Genomic DNA, 17,761 nt, shown 5'->3' on the forward strand with positions numbered 1-17,761 from the left:
CAGAGGAAATATCACCCAAGAAAGAAGACAGCTACTGGTTCCCCTCGACCTCATACCGACGGAGTGTCATTGCAACAAGCCACGACATCTGCGGCTTCCCACTGCCACAATGGCGACTGGAACACCGTCGCATCTTGACCATACGAAAAGCCAGGTTCTGGACTCGTTTCTTGCTCTGGTTTGGTTGCATGTCTGTTCAACACAGACAGTCAACGTTAGTGATCGTCGGCATTTTATATCATATCATCTAATTTTCCATGGCCCCTCCACACTCACTCACGGTCAGTTCCTTTACTGTTCATCTTAACTAGCCTTAGCGAAGAGGTTGGTGCGACAGATTCGAAATCTGTTGCTCCTGAATTCATGGTGCACGTTCGAAACTTGCCGACGGCCCTTTTTCCATGATCACACCTTGGACATAAGGGGTAAATCCTTGGAGGGGAATCTCAAGGAAGACCCCTCTCAAGTTGTCAACCAGTCATGGCCAAGCGGGGACTACAACAGATTTGAAATTTGTTCCTAGACCCTGTGCTGGTTCCAAACCCGCCGACAAAATGTTTTTTGATACGTTCAAAATCCGTTTCTCTTGCAGGGCGCTGGTTCGATTAAAACTTGCTGATATCTTGTAGTTATCGGTCCCCTCTGCCCATCCAATTTTTAATTACCTTCGGGCTGCGTAAGGGCCTATTAGACACAGTGTTGGTATTTGGTTAGCATGTAATGCTACCTAGAGTCTGGGTTTGGCGCTTTTCACTGCTAGCGCGCGTTAACTTGGAGAAAGTGAATCAGAAATATCGCTTTGTTGTGTTGCCTCTAGACTGAGGCTAGATCTCTAGTATTGACCCTTCGATGATACTGACATAGTACTATTATTTTCCCGCCCACACCGTGCCGCAATAACTCTCGCTATGTAGTCGAGATACGAATTAAAGTTCTTAGGCGCTTATTTAGGGCGGCAATCAAGTTTTTTTGCCGAAATGGACGGCACGTTGTGGGGCATTGCTGTGTGAAACTTGGCAGTCTGGGACAAGTTGGCAAGGTGGCATGATGCTTAATTTGATCGCTCAGTAAACGTAACTGAGTGCTCCTCTCGACTGATTGGCAAGTGTGATCAACTCAGTTGCAGATGCTGTATACATAAATTAGACTATTGGTAGCTGAGGGGCAAGAGTATAAGTACGTTACTGATGCCCTTCACATCTCGCTAGGCCACTCCTCACTCAGATATTCCAGCTACACAAAGCCCACAGTTCTCCTCGATCATACCATGTCGAACCATTTTTATAACGGATCGTCTGATTCCTCCACTGCACCAGTATCTGTAGGTCTAAATAATCAATATTATGACCGCGCATCGCTGCATCTAATCAGCACTTTCAGGTTGCCCATTCTCCCGAAGAGATGTTCCAGTGTATGTGGGGTTATCCGCACGGGTTGCACTGCAACTACTTGATTCGTGGCATCAATCTGTCTGCTCACTTACATGACATTCACGGAATTCACGGGAAAGGGAGCGCACGCGCCGAGTGCAAATGGGAACACTGTGGTCAGGAGTTCAACATTGAGAGCCTCTACCAGCATGTGGAAGAGATCCATATGGGGATTGTATACTTCTGCGACTGCGGGAGCAAGTTCCTGCGCAGGGACACTCTTAGTAGTCATAAGGAGAATTGCTCGGGTCAGCAGCGCGTGGATGGGGGGCATTTCAACATGGACAAACGCCAGGACATTCCCAGATGATGGTTACTTTAACTCGTTTTGTCGTACTTATTCACTGTCATGTCTGCGGTTAGTGCTTCTACGGACTTATGATTCGATGTAACATACCAGCACCAATGTCTTGTCTACACGTTTATTTACTCCTGTGGAATAAATCTCCAAATATGAAACCAGAATTCGCAACTCAATCTCACATCTAAAACACGAGGAGTGAAGTAGAGGCAGGGCTTAGTTAGGGACTTGGCCTCGTGTCTGTGCAGCGGGAGTGCGACTCCATCGATAAATATCCAGAGCTCCATAGCCTGATAGGGTGTCACCGTCGATAAATTGTTGTCTTTCGGCTGCCAAGCGATCTGTTGGTTTAGGCGGGCGCATGAGGTCAACAAAAGAGATCTCAACTCCTCTGATCCGGAACGGCTCAATCTGTACGTACTAATGCAATAAGTCCGAGTGTATGTTCATGGTTGTGTTACAAACCGAATGTTTATGACCTTTAATCAAGCCAAAAATCGACCCTGTCCACTGTGCGCAACTGCCAGCGGCCCAAAATTTTCCTTGCAGAATTTTTGGAAGCACAGAGGCCTAATGGTCTCTAATGGAGGAAATCCCCGTAGGATGTTGCTATTCCTCGCTCCTCCGTGAGGCACTGTAAAAAGACGCGTTTAAGGGTCACATTCCAATCAAGCGGGGCAACGTGTTTGACATTGTACGTTGACCAGCGTACAATAGTGCAGGGGCGCATGACACTAATGGAACCGTCAAGGAACACATGTGTGATGACCTAGGTGCAGGCTTAAAAAGGTAGGGCACTAAACCTCATACAGTCCCGGGTGTCTGGTAAGAGAGGATAATGGTGCGAAGTATATCGGATCGCTCAGTACACGCACCCCTACGAAAATGGAACAGGAAACCCACAATCCGTTCAATGACTCCGGTGCTCAATTTAAACACTGTCAAGCTCCACCAAAACGGCGAAAAAGTAACGCATCTTATCATTCCAAGCGCCACGTTCGTTCGTTGCGAGCTTTACAGACGACGTATGATGGGCTTGAAAGACCATATTCTTCGTTTATGTATTTGAAACATATCAGTGAATGATGGTGTTGTGGGACCACCGCAATCGAATTCTATATGAGGCAAGCCGTTGACAGACGCGTATTACTATTATGACGGGAGGACAAGCATCGCGGGGTCATAGTAGCAACACCTTGCATCGCTTGGATCACTGGTGAGCCGTGGATCGACACACACGCCGAGAGTGAGTGTTTGATTGATGTTGATTCCGCGCCAACGAAGGTACTACACGGTAGGGTTCAAAGTTCACGGTGAGCGTCCACCGTAACGGATGTTAAAAATATGGTAGTGACTATCATGACGGACCTTCATCCGATCGATACTTGCGGTAGGTATCGTGTCCGGCTCAGAGCTGGGAGTGTAAGTTATAACTGTAACAAGTATGCGTGGGACACGGAGGCGGGCAGGATGACTAACATATCGGAGGTTTGGACATTTTACCTTTTGCAAAATTTCAGTCAAAAGCAGATTTAGACCTGGCTAGAGCATTCTAGACCTAGCTGTAAGTAGTTAAGACTGTCGTCCCTTAACAGTTACGCCCAGACCGTTAGGCCAAAAGGCAGTGATAATCAAAGCTCAAGCTTGATTATCTCGGACAGTATTTATGTTGATTATGGGAACTCAGGTAAGCAACGAGCTTACACTAGCCTGGAACGCTCTGGAGCGCTCTAGATTACATTTCGAATGTGATTTCACTAGTACTAGTGGCAAAATGTCGAAACCCCCGCGCGCGTCCTCGCGCGTGCTGTCCGGGGGTCTGTCATGTGATTGGGAAAATGTTACCTCTGTGTGGTTTCAATGACAGCAATTGCAAGCTCGAGAGCACGAACCTCGAAGGTGCTCCATGAAATTCTGGGATCGTGCTTCTTTCGTTCAAGTTCGCACATCCCACCGTGAATATTCAATAACGTCAATAGAAGCAACAGAACCATACATCCATCCATCGACCACCAGTGGAACTTGTACAACAAATCTCCTTGCTCATCGTCAAACGACATGCCAGACTGTCCAGTATCTTCCCAGTCTTATGTGGATATGACATCATTTCGATGTTGCCAGCCTTCGAGTCTTCGACACACCTCAGTTGATCAACAGAACCCGCATATACATCAACGGTGACTATAATTGGATCATCCCAATCAGACAGCCCACCCCGAAATTCCTATCCTGAGCAAATCTTGAGCCCCCTGAAATGGACTCCGACATCATGATTATTACAAGTACTACTATTCGAACTTTGCATTATTCTAGTACTAGTCCAAAGTCCGACGGGGCGAGGGTTCGCGCCCAACTTTGAACTCTCCCGTCCTTCGAGTTCAGTCGTCAACCTCCTCCCGCCAATCCATAATCTTACTCACACGTCACATACCTGTCCAATAAAACCAGTTCATTTATTAATTACCCAAACTCTCGTGCAAGCGAGTACTACCGGCCATCCAGCGCCCATACCCACATACAACCCTAGTCCCAAGTCCTTCACATCCCTCCAGCCCCTCTTGATACGCAAACAAATCGTGTCTCAAATCCTCTAACGAGCAAGGTCATCTACAGCACCAACAGTTTACAAAAGCCTCCGCATCCACGGGAGGGCTCTCCCTACATCCGCCCTCCCAGCATCCACCCGCAGGATCTCACCACAAATGGCCCGCGCCAACGCCCGCGTTCGCGTGAAACAAATACAACTCTTTAGCAACAGTTAGAAAACATGGGCCCTATCCAGTCTGTGCCGCTCAGCCAATACTCATCGCCATCAGCTCGACAGCAGGCATCTTCGTGCTTGTCTTCTTCATCAGATACGTCAGTGTTTGGAATATGGGCACGCCAGGTGGAGCCTCGCGGAGGGTTATACTCACCTACCGCTTCCACTGTCATGGCATGATACGCTGAAGGGACAGCAGAAGATAATGTGGTGTACATTGGGAGTATTATTTCGGATGATGCCAGCAGCTGGCATGTCTCCCCACCACGCACATTTTTTCATTCCGTGCTCCCGTGTTCATCCCACAAGGTAGACTTCACCATCACTCCACATCCAGCTTATGAAGGCAGTCCCAGGATATTTCAGCGTGGCGCGACTGCAAAGCGATACGCTGACTGCCAACAGCTCTTCAATCCCTTGTGTCCGCATGACTCGACGCCGTTGAAAGAATGAGAATTTGTTCCTGTCTTGAATTGCACACCGGGATCTTGACACTTAGCGATGGACACCCTTGCCGCTGGCTGCAGCGGGTTCTCACATGGGATTCAGTCGTTGGACTGATAAGACAGGCAGGTGTTTTCTTACGATCCTCTTTAGACACTCTTGTTTGTTTACAAGACACGCATGAAATAGTCACAGTGATAATAAGGTCCCACTAAAGACCATAACAAAAGTGACATCGAGCGTTTCAAATTCCTTGGATCTGATGTAGACATCTTGTAAGTCGGCGTCTCCTTTGTTCCACGATGGCGTCATCTCATGCATCTAGACTCCAGAGGATGCACGCAGTCGATGAACTCATTGTTTAGTGAAAGTGCGAACGATGGAGTTCTAATCGTGTGCCCTGGGGTGCACAGAACGCACATGCTTAACGTATGAGAAATTAGGTTATCCATCCTTGATTCCATAATCTAGAGCCATAATAACTTGCACACTGTCCTTCAAAGAACGAAAACTTTCAAGGTGCGTCTGCTACTTGAAGTCCATCGATTTCGAAGACTATTATCCACCAACAACCCAGTCTTAGCCATTAGCTGGTGTCACTGGCATTGTCAGGGACGTTCAATATGTCCTCAATAGAATGTAACTCTGGAATGACAGTAGACTGGATTTCTTTTCAAAAAATTGACGCAAGTCGAGATAGGCTGTGGAGCAGCATGATACGTGGAACATACCCGACCTCAATCCACTTGAATCTGACCACGGGTACTTGGGATCTGAGGTACATCAAGCTCGCCACCGTCTCGACTGTCTTAGGGTGACCGGCTTGCTTCAAACATGTATACGCCATACCAGAAAAACCCACATTGCTTGATCATACAACCATTTCGTACAGTTACACCTCCTGAACTACTTCGACAGACCATTCAAGAAAACCGCATTCACAGCCAAGACACCTCAGCTCCACTCCAAACCGAAACATCTACGTTCAAGTGTTGCATTGCCTAACATTATGGTCTTGCTGAAGACAAGTAGATCAGTGAGATTACTGCCACAACATGACAGTCAGACATACGCAGGCGATGATTTAGAGCGATTTCAAGAACAGTATTGATTAACTCCGCTTTCGCCAAAGATTTTTTGTCCTTCCGCTGCAAGCGTTCAAACAGTAACTTCGCCCTCCGAGTGGGCGATTTTCCTTTAGAAGTGTAGACAGAAGTCTCTATGGCTTCTTGATACGCCTGAAAGGCAGCGCTCACAGCGTCCTTGACAGCAGCTGCATGTGGAGACGCAATATACTGCTCAAGAGCGACATCAACAGGGTAAACAGACACCTGCTGCTGATAGCGCTGCTTGTCGAAAATGTAGAAAGAGTGTTCGAATATAATGACAGCAGCTAAATGATCAATAATAAGCAGATTCATTACAATACACTAGCCTCAAAATTCACCAGAACTGAGCTGAACAATGTTCTCCAAGGGTGATGAGCCAGAGGCCTGGCACATTCGCAAGATCAGAAATGTATGTACAATCTGCAACCAATTGAACATACCACAGAAAGTAACCTAGACCGTATCTTTGCACAACTCTCTAGAGGAAGCTGGTCCAAACATGATAGAAAGCTGAAAATCGTCCACCTTTGCTGAGGACCGATACACTCACACCCTACCAATATGTAACATCTTCGGTCAGCATGACCCGAAGTCAAAAGAAGGATAAAGAAACTAACGTCCTATTGACGGATCAGCGATGTCGTTCGCGAGCAAGGCTCTAAACTCACTATCTATTGAGGGATGCGCGATTTCGGTGGTAAGCAAAACTTGAGCTGACGGAGGATCAACACACTGACATCCTATCAGTAGATGAGCAGTCCCATTGGTGAGCAAAGCCAGAGCTCGAATGAGGATGAAGAGACTCACGGACTGTCAATGGATCAGTGATGTCGTTAGTTAGCAAGGCTTGAGCTCGATGGCAGATGAACAAACTCACACTCTGTTAACAGGCATCAACAATTTCATTAGTCAGTCAGATGTTCCAATTCGGCTGTGGATCGATGTGCTTACGCCCTGTGAACGGATGGGCGATGTCTTCAGTTAGTACGGCTCGAGCTCGATAATTGATCGACCAACTCACAACCTGTTAACGGAGCAGCAATGTTATGTTTTCGGTCAGTATGGCGTGAGGGCGACGGTGAATCAATACACTCACACCCTGACAATGGATCAATGATTGCATCGATGAGGAAGGAGGTTGACAGATGATGATCACACTCACAAGCTGTCGACGGATCGACAATTTCTTCAGTCAGTGGCTCAAGGTCGGTAGAGGATCAATGTACCGACCTCCTGCCGACAGATCATCAATTGCTTTGGTCAGGGATGCTTGAACTCAACGAGGGATCAATGCGCTTACGTCCTATCAACGGATGGGCAACGACTTTATTCAGTAAGGCTCGGGTGTAATGGAGGAACAACACACTCACTTGCTGTGAACAAATTGGCAGTTGCAATGGTGAGGAAGGCTCGAAGCCACTGGGTAAAGAATACACTCACAACCTGTAAGCAGACCGGAAAAGTTTTCGGTGAGCAAGGCTTGAGCCACGGGCGATCGACACACTCACAATCTATCAGCAGGTCGGTAGTCTTATTGGTGAGCGAGGCTCGCCGTCAATGCAGAATGAACACTCACCCGCTAACGGATGAGCAATGTCTTCGGTCAGGAAGGCTCGAGCTCAATAGACGATCAACACACTCACAGTCTGCAATTGACTTTGATCAGCATGGCTCGAACTCAAAGGAGGATCAACACACTCACATCCTGCGAACGGTGGGCAATGATTTCGATCAGCATGGATCGAGCTCGCAGGATCAACACTCACACGCTGCGCATAGCGGGCAATAGCTTCGATCAGCATGGCTCGAGCTCGGAGGATCAACACACTCACACGCTGCGAATAGCGGGCAACGACTTCGATCAGCATGCCTCGAGCTCAAGGGAGGATCAACACACTCACAGCCTGCGAACAGTGGGCAACGACTTCGATCAGCATGGCTGGAGCTCGAAGGAGGATCGGCACACTCACAACCTGCAAACAGTGGGCAGGGACTTCGATCAGCATGGCTGGAGCTCGAAGGAGGATCGACACACTCACAGGCTGCAAACAGTGGGCAACGACTTCGATCAGCATGGCTGGAGCTCGAAGGAGGATCGACACACTCACAAGCTGCAAACAGTGGGCAACGACTTCGATCAGCATGGCTGGAGCTCGAAGGAGGATCGACACACTCACAGCCTGCAAACAGTGGGCAGCGACTTCGATCAGCATGGCTGGAGCTCGAAGGAGGATCGACACACTCACAAGCTGCAAACAGTGGGCAGGGACTTCGATCAGCATGGCTGGAGCTCGAAGGAGGATCGACACACTCACAGGCTGCAAACAGTGGGCAGCGAATTCGATCAGCATGGCTGGAGCTCGAAGGAGGATCGACACACTCACAGGCTGCAAACAGTGGGCAGCGAATTCGATCAGCATGGCTGGAGCTCGAAGGAGGATCGACACACTCACAGGCTGCAAACAGTGGGCAGGGACTTCGATCAGCATGGCTGGAGCTCGAAGGAGGATCGACACACTCACAAGCTGCAAACAGTGGGCAGCGAATTCGATCAGCATGGCTGGAGCTCGAAGGAGGATCGACACACTCACAGCCTGCAAACAGTGGGCAGCGAATTCGATCAGCATGGCTGGAGCTCGAAGGAGGATCGACACACTCACAAGCTGCAAACAGTGGGCAACGACTTCGGTCAGCATGGCTGGAGCTCGAAGGAGGATCGACACACTCACAGCCTGCAAACAGTGGGCAGCGACTTCGATCAGCATGTCTGGAGCTCGAAGGAGGACCGACACACTCACAGCCTGCAAACAGTGGGCAGCGACTTCGATCAGCATGGCTGGAGCTCGAAGGAGGATCGACACACTCACAAGCTGCAAACAGTGGGCAGGGACTTCGATCAGCATGGCTGGAGCTCGAAGGAGGATCGACACACTCACAAGCTGCAAACAGTGGGCAGCGACTTCGATCAGCATGGCTGGAGCTCGAAGGAGGATCGACACACTCACAGCCTGCGAACAGTGTATAATGCCTTTGATCAGCATGCCACAGTGGATCAAAACAGACGTACTGCCTGCAGGTAAACGCTAACGTAAATGAGTGCAACCTTTTAACTTTCTGATACTCTTACAGAAATATGTGGAAACCAGGCGCACAATTTCCTTATCATTATGTCCTCATAACCCTCAGATGATGTTGTCTCAGCAGAGTGAAAATGTACCAGGAGTGTTCTGGATGATATCAGTCACCAACGCTCGTGGCAGGTACACGAGACAGTGGGTGTTTACCTCTTAAGTGCATCTTTCATGCAGAGCTCCAAGTTGGTCTGCTGGGTTGAGACGAACAATTGCTTCACCACTTCATCATCCAGAGTTCCAGCTGTGCATTCGATGAGTGGCCCGCAATCTGCATCATCCTTGTCCATATCTGATAGACCAACGGTCATCATATATCAGATTCATAAGTCGACAATCAACAGCTTACTTGGAAGGCATACATGGCATTTTGGAGGGTGTCGAATATCCTTGGAATGGTATAGAAACTTCAATTGTGACCCAATCGCAAATGACTCTTCGGCGTGCTTTGGCGCCAGTTCTTCAGCCTCTTCCATCGATGCTCCTTGCGATTTCAGCTCTGAGTATGCGGTGTCGTAGAGGGCATCAAATTTAGTAAACACTACTATCAACGGGACTGAGGATTGTGAATCAGTTGATCATCACCGATAATCAGATATAGAAGCTTACTGCTTCCAGTGTCGCATTGAGAGAAAAATTTGACTTCGGCTTGGGTGAACGACCTGCTTGCCTCGTCCATCGGGATGCAGTACCTGGGTTAGAAACGTGAGGTAGCGCATGTCGCAATTGATCGACTATAATTACCAGATAGCATGGAGTTTATCCCTTAATCTGATTTCCTTTGAACGGCCCGCGATAAATGCCTTCACCTTGTTGAATTCGGATTCGCCGCCTGCTTCAAACCCGCGTGAATCGTGAAAGACGAAACCTGGATTGTTTCGAAACACCATCTCATTCTCGATATCGTGCTCTCCGCGCTGAGAACGCATCAGTTCATGTTACCAGCTATTGAAAGTACATGCCACCTCTGTGGAAGCCGTCAAAACCGTGGCATCGATCTGATGTCCATCGCTCAGTCATCACTACCATCCTCCTACTAGCATCGTGATGGGCCCACCTTTTTCCCGGTGCTGTTGTATATTTCTGGATTCTCGCGTGTATTGCAAACTCTCTTGAGGATGGTAGTTTTTCCTGCATTCGCTCTTCCTATAACGAGGATTCGAAAGCGACCGATTTTCTCTTTTATCTTTGAAGCATCCATGAGGGAAGGCAAATGTGATGGAGAAACGTTGGTGTAGCCTTATAATGGTTGCAGTGTGTGAACTCGGTCACCGAATGCCCAAGTTGAAGTCAGCGGCCTATCTAGATTCAGTGGGCAATGGGTTATGGTCCTACCACATGAGGCATACACGAAGAGTTGCTATAAATTAGACGCGGATGTGGCTTTGATAATTCGAAATATCTGTGTTAGGTCACAAGGATCCAAAAGAGTGGGCAACGTGGACTCGGACTGTCTAAGCACCTGAGTGCTAGCTATCGATCGAAGCAATCGGTATCTCGATCTCAGGTCACAGGGTTCGTGCCCAAGGCCCTAATTGGTCAAAAAGGGATTGGTCAGGAGCGCGCGCGCGATTACGCTGCATCGTCGGGGACTTCGTCAAAGTCCAACTCATCAATTCGAAAGCCACTGCCAGATCCCCCGCATCGACTCTGTGTTCCATCCGAACCGTTCGTCGTGGACAGTGAATCGAAGACGGTTTCCCTTTGTGACCCGCGTATGCAACTATATTTAATGGCTGTCGACGCTAGCACAGACCGTGTTCAACCTTCGAAAGGATCCCTTTCAACTCACAGTCAATTGTACACAGCGTTATTGAGGACGAGAACGTGAAGAGATACGATATGTCTATTTGCAGAGACGAACGGAGGACAAGACTGTGTTGATATTGTTTTCCCGAGTTGCTACTGTAGACACAGTATAATATTGTCGAAGAGCCGACCGACGGGGTACCCTTGGTTCTGATGTGACCAGTTGAACGGTGACAGTCAGGTGCTCTGTGACAGTGTCGTAATAGACTGCCCATTCTGACTCCGCAAACTGGGGTTGCCTTTGTTTTCACGACGCTCTTGGTCATCCTCAATCATTGCATGTTGTGGTATCTGTTGTTTACGCTAGATGGAATACACTGGATCCGACATTTTACCCGTTTGTGCTGTCATTAATTTTGACATGTGCATAAGAGATCTTCGGTGCTTGAGCAGTGAGCTCGGGGATGAACGAAAGAGAGATGCTCGCTCTTGACTTTCATTCATCATCAAAATGGTAGGTGTTCACAATGTGACGAAACGAATTGACACTTTCCGAGGGTCGAGAACGCAACAAGTATCGGACTGGGGGGACCGGGAAGGGGTAGAAATTCTGACGGCTCACGAGAAAATAAATCAAAACCAGCGAACGAAGGACCAAAAAAAGGTATCAATGGGGCTGTCAGTCCTGCAGGGCTCAGTGTGGGCCCACCTAGAGGATAGAAACAGCAATTAACAATCCCGTTGACAATTGAGCAAGACAATCTGACTTACTTTTAACGCCCTGACTGTAAACGCCTACGCACACATTCTTCGACATCATTCCGAAGCTCTGCCTCGTCAATTGTCTTTGAAGAGCGCACATTCTTCAACTTCGCAAGCATGGCGTCCTTACAAACGATGTAGACCCTCTGAGGAGTGAGGCTCTTGTCCTCAAGGTTCTTCCGCATATTCTCGTTCGTTTTGTTGATGAAGCTCCTCCGTTCTTCAGATTTGATTTGCAAAAAACGAGAACGTGTCTCGTCATCAGTGTCAAGATCACAAGGGTCGAAACCTGGCATCCTGTCGTTCGCCATGTTGTTAATGTGCTGATCTGACTTGGAGCGAACGATGAATGCCTCAACGGTACTGGACTGCTGGCAGGCACTGAGAATGGCGAGGTCCGATTCCAAGAAACGGTTGTCGATGAGGACGATGATGCAGTCGAAGACGTAGAGTCCCATGTCGTTGAAATACTGCCAATCAGGCACATTTGGTGTGCCTGCTCCGGGAACGTCATACCAAATGATCCGGGAGTTTGGACGTGGATCAGGATAACTTGTGACGGTGTCGGTAGTTTCGACAATCCCCGTACGAGCGGCAAAAGGATTATCATTGGACAAGCCACGGACGGCATTAATGAAGGATGACTTCCCAGCTCCAGCAGAGCCAACAACAGCGAGGTGAATGAAGTTTGAGCTGTAACCATAGCGGGCTTTCATCTGAGTAATTTCTTGATCTGATGGGCGGCGCTCGGGGCGAACTCCTTCAAACCATTTGCGCTCAGTCGCAAGCCTTGCTTCATCTGCTCTGCGAACAGCTTCTTCAGCCTCGTACAACGCTCGTTCCAGTTCTTCCTGGCGTCTCCTCGCAATTTCCAATGCTTCATCCGCCTCATGCCTGGCTCTTTCCGCAGCTTCGGCCCGTTCTCGTGATGATTTGGCCTCTTCTTGGGCCGTCCTAGATCTGCTTTCCGCAGCTTCGGCTTGTTCCCGTGATGATGTGGCCTCTTCTTGGGCCGTCCTAGATCTGCTTTCCGCAGCTCCGGCTTGTTCCTGTGATGATGTGGCCTCTTCTTGGGCCCTCCTAGCTCTGCTTTCCGCCTCATTTGCCTTGTGCCACGCCTTTTCCGCTTCCTGCCTCGCAGCATGCGCTTGTGCTTCTAGTTCCTTTGCCCTCTGTTCTGCTCTACATTGCTTCCATCTTGCAGTACCCGGAATGAAACTTAGGTGATCAATTGCAGTATGGACTGCAAAAGGGAGTGCTGAAGCAACTGGGCCCATGCAGTGCAAATAAATGGGGGAAAGCTTGACGTTCAGAAGGGTTGCGTGGAATGTGTTCTCCGTGTACGTCCGATACGACCTAGACGAGGATCAATCAATTGTGCGGTACAGAGCTTCAAGATTCGCTCACCTCTGTATGGATTGCAGTAGTGCAAATGCAGCATCCAAGTGGTAAGAATTCTGCAGGGAAGACAAGAGACAGACAAGGGCAAGCAGGGATCTTATACTTATCCAGATGGAAGCCAGGCGAGCATGAGATGGACCTAATAGCCAGTTAAATGTCACATAGCTTCTAATGCGTTGCGCCAAGTGCATGTGAAGGGCAGGATAGAAGTATCCTTTAAATCTTTGCGTCGACGCCACTAGTGCCCTTTCAAATTTTCAAAATTAAACACTGCCCTATCAACCTCTGCGTCAACAACCCTCCAGAGTTGAAAAGGGTACGCGCTCGTACAAGGACACCGTGCTTCTTTTAGGGACCAGCTGTTGGGTGCTACTAGGTACGGATCCTGTAACCTGAGATCGAGATACTGACTGCCCTGGTCCAGGCATCTGCATGCACGTTGTCCACTCTTACGGATCCTTGTGACTCAACATAGATATTCCGTCGCTTCTGAATGATCAAAGCCACTGCATTGACGTCTGACTCCTGCAGTCTCTCAACCCCCTAGTCAGTACGTAGGAGACCGTGCTAATTTCGTGCTATCTTGGGCAATCGATGATCACCTAGCATCTCGTGTGAGTCGCGTGTGATCAATCACTATCGAGTTATGGATAGGACATCTATCTGCAGCTACAGCCTACTTGTCGTGTGACTTCGTCAAAAACGTAGTACCAGGCGGGGAGGCCAAGCAGGTATTAGAAGGTGAAGTAGTTCAAACGTTCATCGATCAGGCCAGTAATATGATGTACCAGCTAATCGTGCTTCCTTCTCTCATTAAACCGAATCAGGCACGGTATGCTTCCATACACCTCGACCAATCCAAAGCCTTATGACCAACAGTCGACACAAACACACCGTTCGACTCACATGTCTTCCATTTCATAACGAGCTGAGCGTGCGCGTGAATAGCTAGTCTGGGTGCTACACGAGGATACCTCCCTTCTTTGAAGTTCTGCGTAGCTGACGCATTAATAGCCTACACTCGGCATCCACCGTGACGGAGAGTCTTCCCTAACTCAAATCAGGAGCATGGCTAGTTTCTTTGACGCTTTGACGCCAGTTTATCCTCTTTACATCTCTGGTACAAGTTACTTCATCCGAGTCAACGAAATCATCAATCTCACTGAATTCGAATATATCAAATAGGTGTTATCGTTGTGCGTTTCCCTAGAAACCATGGACAGCTCTTCGATCATTTCCAGACTCGAACATCCCGCGCGTGACGGCCCTGCTAACTTGTCTAAGTGCTTTGCAGTGTGCACCTTCACAGCCAACATTTGCTTTGATTCATTCGAGCGACACTGTTATATCATGACGCCGGGTGGCGTTATTTATATCTAGCTCGAACGCTATCATCATACAACCACCAATTTCACTACTCACCTACTACCCCCCATTCTCTACCAATATGACCATAATCTCAAATGATCCCACTTGGTGGCCGGTTATTAATTATCTTCGTTTTGAAAGCTATTTTGCAGGTTCGTGTGCAGCAGTCGGATGTTGTCGCCGATGTCTCAATCTAACCTTGACTGCGGTTTCGCAGTTGGCGCCTTTGCTGGAGTAATGTATGATTGGGGTGAGCATGATAATATTAAAGGACTGCTGATAGCCTACAAGTATTTTCAGCACTTACATTCGGACAAGAGGTGTGTTGATGCTATCAGTACCGAAGCAGCCATTTCGCTAAGAATGGTTTTATAGGTCGAGCTGGTCTGGGTGAGCAGAGTCTCATATCAGAGGAACACAAATGAAAATACACTTAATCCCAGAGGCAACGCTGGTCCCTAATGACGATTATGTATCTCGGTGTATGTAGCTTGCCTGTCATGATTGTCATATTGTGCTGACTTGAAAATATCCCAGGTGCGCTACCTTGGAATTTTATATGCTGCGTATGTTCGGAAGGTCAAACAATCGGTGTTGTGCTAATCGCCTATCTCTCATAATCAGCCTGAGCACGTCTCCTTAGTACATTCGCTGTCTTTGCTTCTTCTGACCAATGACATCTAGGCAGTGTTCAGACTATCTCGCTGACAGATACAGTGAGTCTCCTGTACAGATGTATGCTATTCCCCTCCAATTAACAGTGGCGCCGTGTAGGGGTGGGTGTGGCTCCTTACTAACTTCTCGGTTTACTAATGACTGCCACACTATACTGCCACAGATGTGAGTCTGTTTGGAGTGTGTGCTACCCGAGGCTGGTCACTGACTGGATTTGTCAGGCTTAATCATATACATCGGACGAAGTTGGACAAGTGCTGTGGTATCTACAATGTTGTCGGGTGAGCTTGGCACTTGCGAGACCTCAGTGACGTTGACCAGACTGAAACATGGTGCAAGTCATCATCATCACTCGGTTACATGCCATGTATCAACGATTCAGAATAGTCCTGATTTTCTTCATTGTCACCTTCCTGGCTAGCAACATTTTCGTCGGAGTGGTAGCCGTAATGATGACGATACATACTTCAGGGGGTACGCTTAATTGTCAATGTCAAAAAATATGCATCTCATCGATGAATACCAGAGGAACTCATTCTCTCTGGCACTTATCAGTGCTCGATTGGCGATCCGGAATATGTCACACATCTGTTTGTCATTGGTTGGATAGTCTCCACTGTGTGGGAGGTCCTCGCACTGTTTCTTACAGTCTGGATTGCGGTAAAACACTTCCGTGAACTGCGACAACATTCGGAAGGAGGGATTTTCAGGGACATTTTCACGGCGTTGATCGAAACTCACATGCTTTACTTTACGAGGTGAGTTCATGCTGTGAATATGGGTTTTCGTTTCCGCTAAAGGATCGGACATGCTAGCTTTGTTGCTGTTTCTTGCTTCACCCTCGTTCTTGAATTGTCTCCAACACTCTTAACGGTATGTCAATTTTTCACTTACCTCTACATACGACCATGGTTCACCATTGCTACAGAGTTTTTCTCTGGGCACTCAGATTTATGTTGGGCTTCTTCAGATTGCGAGGGTGGTGCAGATGCCTGTGCTGGGATCCCGCCTGATCCTTGGTGTTAGAGAATATCACGCCAAGCTCGTGACCGACTCCGATGCAGCACCTGGCATGACCTCAATCGTTTTCCAGGAGCGCGTGCATATATTGACTGGCAATGGTGTGTAACACGGGAGATGTTAACGGTTGTCTGGTGCTCTGTAAGGAGCAGGGAATTTTCTTTTTAGTCTCTATTCCAAGCCTCGTTACAGTACTTATATGGTTATTTAGTGTCCCGAAGTGGATTTCAAGGAGACATAGGTCTGGGCAAAATTTTCGTCGCAGTATGTATTCGGCGTTACCAATAAATTTTTGAGCGCAATAAATGGAAACTATGAGGAAATGCTGGTCCATTTGATTCAAACCACTGAAGAACTCGTTTGTGAGCATGACGTCCAAACAATTATATTCGTTCATCCCTAAACATTCCAATGCGCCATCCCCCTTTTATCCCTCGCCATGATCGCCTGTTTTACTGCACCATCCACTCAAGGAAACCCTCCCTCGATGTTTGTACGATGGAGGTCGAACCCACACCTACATGGAAGCCAGGACCACCGCGCTCACCATGACAAGACCTATAACAGGCAGTCACACGTCAAGTACTGCGCCTTGTTTTTGTATCCAACGTCAGTGAACTGATTCGGATGCGGCAGTGCAAGCGTTCCTTTGTTCTATGTTCGACTTCCAGATCAAGTTGCACGGGTTCATGACCATCCCTTCGTTACATGTAACCTTATTCATTATAGGGATACGTACATCAGCCAATGACTTTGTTCTTTTCCTCCTCTGAACCTTCTTCGGACCACGTCGACGTTTAACGGGCACACATTCTTCAACTGGCAATGAAGGCTGACGTTTCACGGGCGCAATTTCTTCTTTAGCTGGCAGCAAAGGAGCTACGACCTCAGATAACTCGTTTGAAGATGAGGATACATATTCTACTGCCTGAGATGTTGACCAGCATCCAAACCCCACCGCTGGTTGCCTGTAGGTCCTGCTTCTTCAGAATCCTCGAACATTCTGGAAGCTGTCAGCAGGATAGCTTATCATGAGGTTAGCCCAAGCCATTTTCAACAGCTCGCTGTTGTTCCATTCCTCATTCTGAGTTTGGTGGCTTTTTTTGAAATCACCGGCCTTTCGACGTGCAACGAGAGTGAAAGCGTGCGCCAAAGGCAAGCCATTTTTCGACTTGACCAGAAGCACCAGGAATATTCTCAGAGAACCAACTGTATGCAGCTCGTGAGATGAGATACCGCTACAAAATGGTAATCCGTATGCATTCACACCATCTAGGTTCTTTGATCGCAAGATGTAGTTTATCACGGGATATGCCTCCGCACCCCACTGGTTCAAGTCAGAACTGTCAAGGAGCTTCTGAAGCAAAAGAATACTGTAAATGTATCTCATGAGTCGAAGGACGGATGGGGCATTTAAGGCGGAGTGCACAGTAACACCAGTCCTGACGCGGCATACAAGTAGGCCTTGATGCGGCATAGGTAAGTGTGGAGGTTGATATTAGCACGGAGACTGAGAAGATGCTGGGGAGAACTTATTGTGGTATGAATGGTGCTTGACCCAGTCTGAACGAGGCCCAACATGGCATGGCTGGGGCTTGACTTAGTAGTGC

The 17,761-nt window shown here is 48.2% G+C and overlaps 4 protein-coding genes across 4 annotated transcripts; 1 reads left to right on the forward strand and 3 right to left on the reverse strand.

The window, feature by feature from the left end:
• The first annotated feature begins 1,208 nt into the window (after nucleotides 1-1,208).
• DFJ58DRAFT_795377 (uncharacterized protein) lies at nucleotides 1,209-1,865 on the forward strand. The gene is made up of 2 exons (XM_041390522.1): nucleotides 1,209-1,321; nucleotides 1,372-1,865. The coding sequence occupies exons 1-2, from the start codon at nucleotides 1,268-1,270 to the stop codon at nucleotides 1,738-1,740; spliced, it is 423 nt and encodes a 140-aa protein (XP_041242347.1). The 5' UTR covers nucleotides 1,209-1,267; the 3' UTR covers nucleotides 1,741-1,865.
• Nucleotides 1,866-5,827: 3,962 nt separating this feature from the next.
• DFJ58DRAFT_746697 (uncharacterized protein) lies at nucleotides 5,828-6,498 on the reverse strand (the record flags this gene model as incomplete). Its single annotated transcript, XM_041387482.1, has 4 exons — nucleotides 5,828-5,954; nucleotides 6,009-6,329; nucleotides 6,384-6,429; nucleotides 6,486-6,498. Coding segments are annotated over 4 exons (391 nt in total), but the record flags the coding sequence as incomplete, so codon positions are not given.
• Nucleotides 6,499-11,251: 4,753 nt separating this feature from the next.
• On the reverse strand, nucleotides 11,252-13,485 carry DFJ58DRAFT_906696 (interferon-inducible GTPase-domain-containing protein). Its single transcript, XM_041395024.1, has 4 exons — nucleotides 13,095-13,485; nucleotides 12,689-13,043; nucleotides 11,697-12,625; nucleotides 11,252-11,634 (listed from the first exon to the last, which is right to left on the reverse strand). The coding sequence occupies exons 1-3, from the start codon at nucleotides 13,277-13,279 to the stop codon at nucleotides 11,699-11,701; spliced, it is 1,467 nt and encodes a 488-aa protein (XP_041242349.1). The 5' UTR covers nucleotides 13,280-13,485; the 3' UTR covers nucleotides 11,252-11,634; nucleotides 11,697-11,698.
• Nucleotides 13,486-17,019: 3,534 nt separating this feature from the next.
• On the reverse strand, nucleotides 17,020-17,703 carry DFJ58DRAFT_795406 (uncharacterized protein). Its single transcript, XM_041390523.1, has one exon. The coding sequence runs from the start codon at nucleotides 17,626-17,628 to the stop codon at nucleotides 17,137-17,139; it is 492 nt and encodes a 163-aa protein (XP_041242350.1). The 5' UTR covers nucleotides 17,629-17,703; the 3' UTR covers nucleotides 17,020-17,136.
• Nucleotides 17,704-17,761: the final 58 nt, after the last annotated feature.

The sequence above is a fragment of the Suillus subalutaceus genome (genome assembly GCF_016647625.1).
Source record: "Suillus subalutaceus strain FC151 chromosome Unknown DFJ58scaffold_76, whole genome shotgun sequence".
Classification (NCBI taxonomy): Eukaryota; Fungi; Basidiomycota; class Agaricomycetes; order Boletales; family Suillaceae; genus Suillus; species Suillus subalutaceus.